This window comes from Pterocles gutturalis, unplaced genomic scaffold, assembly GCF_000699245.1.
Source record: "Pterocles gutturalis isolate BGI_N339 unplaced genomic scaffold, ASM69924v1 scaffold18989, whole genome shotgun sequence".
NCBI lineage: Eukaryota > Metazoa > Chordata > Aves > Pterocliformes > Pteroclidae > Pterocles > Pterocles gutturalis.
This window is the reverse complement of record NW_010128646.1, coordinates 1-5,938: the sequence shown is the minus strand read 5'-3', so window position 1 is coordinate 5,938 and position 5,938 is coordinate 1. Positions and strand designations below refer to the sequence as shown.

Below are 5,938 nucleotides of genomic sequence, written 5' to 3'. Positions count from 1 at the left end.
TTGGGGTTTTTGTGCTCCTCAGAGGCAGGAAAGCTGCGGGTTGGCTCTGGCCCCTGGCTGGCAGTGGGATAGGCAGAGGGCACTTGTCCCCGAGCCCCCGCGCCCCAGCACGTGGTCGCTTTCCCCTGCTAACCAGCTTATTGCTTTCGGGCATTTTCCCCATCTGGGTTTTGCCGCCTGTTACACCGTGTCCCGCCATTTGGCGTGGGGGATGGAGGGCGGGGGAGATCCCTGTGGTGTTTAAAAGGATCTGGATAAATCCTCTTAAGAGAGGCACTGACTCAGCAGAGTGTGGTGAGAGAGGAGGAGGAGGAGGAGGAGGGAACCAAATTATCCGAGTGGGGCTGGAGCTGCCGCTGAACACATGGGGCTGGGGGTGCTGGGGCAGGCATGTGCCTGGGGACCTGTCCCGAGGAGCATCCTCTCTTCCCTCGCCAAATTTTAGGTGGTCTCCATCGCTCAGAGCAGGGATGTGAGCCTCTTAGCTGGGTCGGGCTGTGGGCTGGAGGTGCCTGTCCCCAGGGGCACCAGGACCTGTCCTGGCTGTGCCCGAGCCCACCCTGGTGCCGCTCCCCAGGGTTTCCTCCCAAATTTGAGCTCCACCCTTGGATTTCTGCCTCGTGTGTGGGGCCAGCGCTGCCAAAGCTCGCGGGCGGCTTAGTTTCACAGTTATTATTTATTACTGCAGGAGCGCCGAGGTGCTCGGTTCCCACAGGGACAGATTACCAAGATTAGGGTCAGACCAGGCGGCAATGTCACCTTACGGGAAAGGCAAAGGCTTGGGGAGGGGGAGGCAGCCAGGGTGGGTCTGGGGGTGTGCTGCTGCCCGCCGAGGGGTCCCTGCTGTGTCCGGCACCCGGTGCTGGTGCAGCCTGGGTTTGCAGAAGGGCTGAGACACGGAGCCAGGGGACACAGACCAGACCAAGAGCAGCATCCCAAGGTCCTGGCTCTGGCTGTGTGCAGGCACAGGTGGGCTCAGGGCTGAGCTGGCCAGGAGGACTGGTGTCACCTGGTTTGCATTTCTGAGCAGGCGAGGGAGGCTCTTGCTGCCTGCCGGCTGTTGCCTTTGGCTCACCAGGATGCCTCGTACGTCTGCAAGAGCATCTCTGCTGCGCTTCACCCTCCTTATCTCATGGTGTATCATGTCCTCCTGTGCAGAGCTCCACGCAGGAGATTGGAGAAGAGCTGGAGGATGGTGTGATCTACAGCATATCGCTCCGGAAGGTGCAGCTCCATCACACGGCCAACAAAGGGCAGCGATGGCTGGGGGTAAGTGGGGGCTCCGCCAGCCTCCCACCATGGGCTGGTTTTGGACATTTCCTTGCCAGAGACATGGTGACCTGTCAAAGCTTGGCAGGGTCGATACCAGCCCATGTCCTGTCCTCTTCTTGCTCCCCCCTGTCCATGCATTTCCTTCCAAGCCTTACCTGTGAATCTTGTATTTACCTGGGAGCACCCCCTGGCCTCTGCCCCATGGGAAGGGGCACGGGGGAAACAGTCTGAAGCCCCATTTTGCAAAATAGGGCAACCTTGAGGCTTTCCTGGGATTTCCCAAAGGCTAAAGTCTTCTCAGCTGAGCTGCTGGTATTTGGTCTCGAAGGAGACCTGGCTTCTCTCCCTGAAGCCCACCATGGGAGCCCCAGGCACTGCAGGGGGTCTGGGGTCCCATCCTAGACCCCAGTGATGGCTTGTGAAGCTGGTGGGACTGCATTGCCCTTGAACGTGTCTGTCTTCATCCAGCCCACTGACTTGTGCTCCTGTCCCGGCAGTTTGAGAACGAGTCAGCCTTAAACCTCTACGAGACGTGTAAGGTGCGGACAATAAAAGCTGGGACCTTGGAGAAGCTGGTGGAGTACCTGGTCTCAGCCTTCAAGGGCAATGACTCCACCTATGTCACCATCTTCCTGTGCACTTACCGGGCCTTCGCCACCACCAAGCAAGTGCTGGACCTGCTGCTTAACAGGTGATGTCACCCCACACCCCAAAACACAGCTGGGGGTGGCCAGTGCCTGAGCCCGCTTGGCCAGGAGAGCCCCAGCATCTTCTGCTGCCGTGCCTTGATGGGCTTCTCCCAACAGCATCAGTCTGAAGGTTTTGGGACAGGGCAGGGAGGACATGACTGCCCAGAGAGCTGGAGTCCTTCCAGCTGGTGCTGGCTGCTCCCCTCTTCCCATAACATGGGGCTGTGGGAGGCTGCGGGGAGCAGGACAGTGGGTGGGAGGTTCATCCTGACCCGCAGCAGAGCTGGGGGAGATGTGGAGGGGGAAGAGGCAGCACCGAGACACACCTGAGGCCAGGGCACTGACTGCCTCCTCGCTGTGTCCCCCCAGGTACGGCAAACTCCACGTGCAGGCGAACGGGGACCACGCCAAGCACGCCGTGGATGAGAGGATGGAGCTGAAGAAGTAAGTCCAGCTGCGCTGTGGGTGAATGAGATGGGTGGCTCTGGTTGATAGCTCTTCTGGGGTGCAGGGGTTTCTCCTGGCACCCGATTCTCACGCAGGCTTGCCTGTGTTCCCCCTCTGCCCACAGCACCATCTCCTCCATCCTGGGTGCCTGGCTGGACCAGTACTCGGAGGACTTCCGCAAGCCCCCAGACTTCGCCTGCCTCAAGCAACTCATCTCCTACGTGCGTCACAACATCCCTGGCTCGGACCTGGAGCGCCGAGCCCGCATCCTGCTCGCCCAGTTCCAGCAGCAAGAGCAGAGCGAGTCCGAAGCAGAAGGTGGGATCCTTTCCCCGCTTGCAGGAGGTTGTTTGGGGCTGCAGGTGGAGAAAGTGCTACTGGTTGGCATCAAGGGTCTCCAAAACCTCAGGCTAAAACCTGTATTTATATGGAGGCACACCAGGAAGCTAATCCAACCGAACCAGAGTGGGATTCCTAAATGGATTAGCTAATCTGCCTTTAATCCTCTGCAGACACTTGTGTCCAGCTTTAAAATGCTTATCCTTTTATCTGAGCCTCATTTCTCGAGGCGTGAAGCCAGATGGGAATTAAGAGCCGGGGAGGTGGGATGTGGGTGCCCGCAGAGGCTGGTGTGGGTCAGCATTGGTCCTGGCTGGCGGTAGCGCTGCGGTGCTCAGCTTCACACTGTCTCTTGCAGCTGTGGAGCACGGTGGCTGCACCTTCCAGCTGGTGGAGGAGAACGGGGTCGGGGACGGGAAGCCGGATTTCCTCTCCTTCTCCCCAGAGATGGTGGCAGAACAGTTCACGCTGATGGACGCGGTGAGTATTCACTCAACAGCTGGGTCGATGGTGCTCTACCCGCCTGCTGCTCTGGGCACAAGCCTGTCTCTTCCCTTCCACCTTCCCAGGGACCCCAAAGAGACCCATCTCCATCCCTTTCTCTTCCAGGAGCTGTTTAAGAAGGTGGTGCCTTACCACTGCCTGGGCTGCATCTGGTCCCAGCGCGACAAGAAGGGCAAGGAGAACCTGGCACCCACCATCCGTGCCACGGTCTCCCAGTTCAACAGCGTGGCCAACTGCGTCATCGCCACATGTCTGGGAGACCGGTCCCTGAAGCCGCAGCAGAGGGCCAAAGTGGTGGAGCGGTGGATCGAAGTGGCTCGGGTAGGACAGCCGCCCGTCCTGCCCCCCTCCTGCCTGCGCCCAGGGCTGAGGTTCTGCGGCGTGCGGGTCCCAGCAGAGCTCTGGGCTTGCTTTAATGCCCAGTCCTGACATCTCCTTGTCTGTCCCCAGGAGTGCCGCATCCTGAAGAACTTCTCCTCCCTCCGAGCCATCCTCTCGGCTCTGCAGTGCAATGCTGTTCACCGGCTGAAGAAGACCTGGGACGAGGTCCTGCGGTAAGCGGTGTCTTCTGGGCTCCTGTGGCCGTGGGGAGGTTTGGAGGGGGAGGTGGTGCTGTGGCCGTGGCCCTTGACAGTGTAGATGGGACCATCTCAGCTCCAGCATTGCTTCTTGGAGTGTGCCCAAAACCCAGGGACCAGTGTAAGCTGTCCAGGGACCTAAGGAGGGTGAAGAGATAAAAGCACCATCATCTCCTCCTCCTCTCCATGCGAAACACCCTCGAATAGCCCCCGAACAGCGAGGCCCTGCTAGAGCTGTGAGCATGGTCCTTGGGTGAGCAGAAGGAGACCCCAAGGAGGAGACCCCAGGGTGACACCTTGGTGACTCCCCCCGTGTTTCTCCCTGAGCAGGGAGAGCTTCCGCACCTTCCAGGAGCTCTCAGAGATCTTCTCCGATGAGAACAACCACTCACTGAGCCGGGAGCTTCTCATTAAGGTATGGGGAGGTGGCACCTGCAGCCCCTGTCCCTGCCAGGGAGCTGGGGCTGATGCTGGCAGAAGTTTCCACGGGGCTCCAGCGCTGCCGGGATTGCAGGCGAGGGTGCAGGCAGGGCGTGCCCAGCCTGGGGAACAGGCAGGGGTTTCGGACCAGGCTGGGCTTTCTGCTTCTCCACCCAAAAGTCATCATTGCCTGAAGCTTGCAAAGCAATTCAGGAAGCAGAGATAAGCCGTGGGGTGGGATCCAGTGCAGGAGGGGATGGCAGCTGTGTTTTAACAGCCCAGTGCAAAGTCCTCTTGATTTCGGGTGGGGTTTGTAGGGTTTGTAAAAGGCTGCAGGAGAAATGTCCTTCTTCCCTGTGGAGCCTCTCCGCATCTTCCCAGCCTAGCTCCAGTCTGGGGGCTGAGGACACTAAATGCAAAAGGGAACAAAACATCCCATTGAAGAGCTATTTATTCAGAGCTGGAAATGGGAGCAGCAGTTCCTATTCATGAGCCTCTCCTCCCTGTGAGCCATGAAAAAGCCCAGCTTTGATTTCCTCCTCTTCCCGGCCCCCCCCACACGGCAGTCGTACCCATGAAAGCCCGGGTGCATTTTAGCTCATCTGTTAGTGCGGTTTCCCACCCGCGCTGACCCCCACCTCTCCCCACCATCCAGGAGGGCACGTCCAAATTTGCCACCTTGGAGATCAACCCGAAGAGGGCTCAGAAGCGGCAGCAACAGCAGCGGGAGATGGTGAGTCTGGCACAGCCGCCCCCATGTCCCCTCCCCGGGGGCTGCCCGGGCTGGTCCCGGCTCTCTGCTGACCCTGGCTGTCCCTTCTTGTCCCCGCAGGGTGTGATGCAGGGCACCATTCCCTACCTTGGCACCTTTCTCACGGACCTGGTGATGCTGGACACTGCCATGAAGGATTTCCTGGATGTACGTACCTCCATCTCCATCCTCTGCTTCCTCCTCCTGCACAGCCGCCCCAGAGCCCGCGCTGATAGATGGAGGGCTGGTGCCCCACGCGTCCTGTGCTGGACACTGCACCCGTGTGTCCTGTGTTGGACGCTGCACCTCCTGCGTCCTCCATCCGACACCGCATCCGCACATCCGCCTCTGGCAGCCCATGGAAATGGGTCACTGCCCCTCGGCACAGATGTCCCCATGGCTGTGGCAGCAAGCTGGGGGGACAGGGAGGGATGGGAGCAATTTTTTTTTCCTTCTTATTCCACACTGACGTTTGTCTCCCTTCCTTTCCAGGGTGGGCTGATCAACTTTGAGAAGAGAAGGAAGGTGAGAGCTCTGCCCTGGCAACAGCACAGCGGGGTGGAGGGAGGAGGCTGACTTGGTGCAAGCCCAGGCTGTGCCGGTCACTTTGGGGTTGTTCCCTCTCCTTTTTTGCCCCGTCCCTGGAGGGGTTCAAGGCCAGGCTGGATGAGGCTTTGAGCAACCTGGACTGGTGGGAGGTGTCCCTGCCCATGGCAGGGGGGTGGGACTCAATGATCTTTAAGGTCCCTTCCAACCCAATCCAGTCTGGGATTCTGTGTTCTTTGTTTTTGGGGAGAGGGATTCTGGTCATTCGTATTTGCCTCCATGTGTGGGGCTGGGCTGTTCGTGGAGGGGGCAGACAGATGTGGTCTCACGACCTCTGCTCACTGCAGGAGTTCGAAGTCATCGCCCAGATCAAGCTGCTCCAGTCCGCCTGC

General features: G+C 59.5%; 1 protein-coding gene across 1 annotated transcript; it reads left to right on the top strand.

The window, feature by feature from the left end:
* Positions 1-1,078: 1,078 nt before the first annotated feature.
* Positions 1,079-5,932, top strand: RALGDS (ral guanine nucleotide dissociation stimulator; the record flags this gene model as incomplete). Its single annotated transcript, XM_010079711.1, has 12 exons — positions 1,079-1,269; positions 1,770-1,963; positions 2,331-2,405; positions 2,533-2,726; positions 3,106-3,227; positions 3,357-3,572; positions 3,702-3,805; positions 4,160-4,244; positions 4,905-4,982; positions 5,082-5,168; positions 5,493-5,525; positions 5,894-5,932. Coding segments are annotated over 12 exons (1,418 nt in total), but the record flags the coding sequence as incomplete, so codon positions are not given.
* Positions 5,933-5,938: the final 6 nt, after the last annotated feature.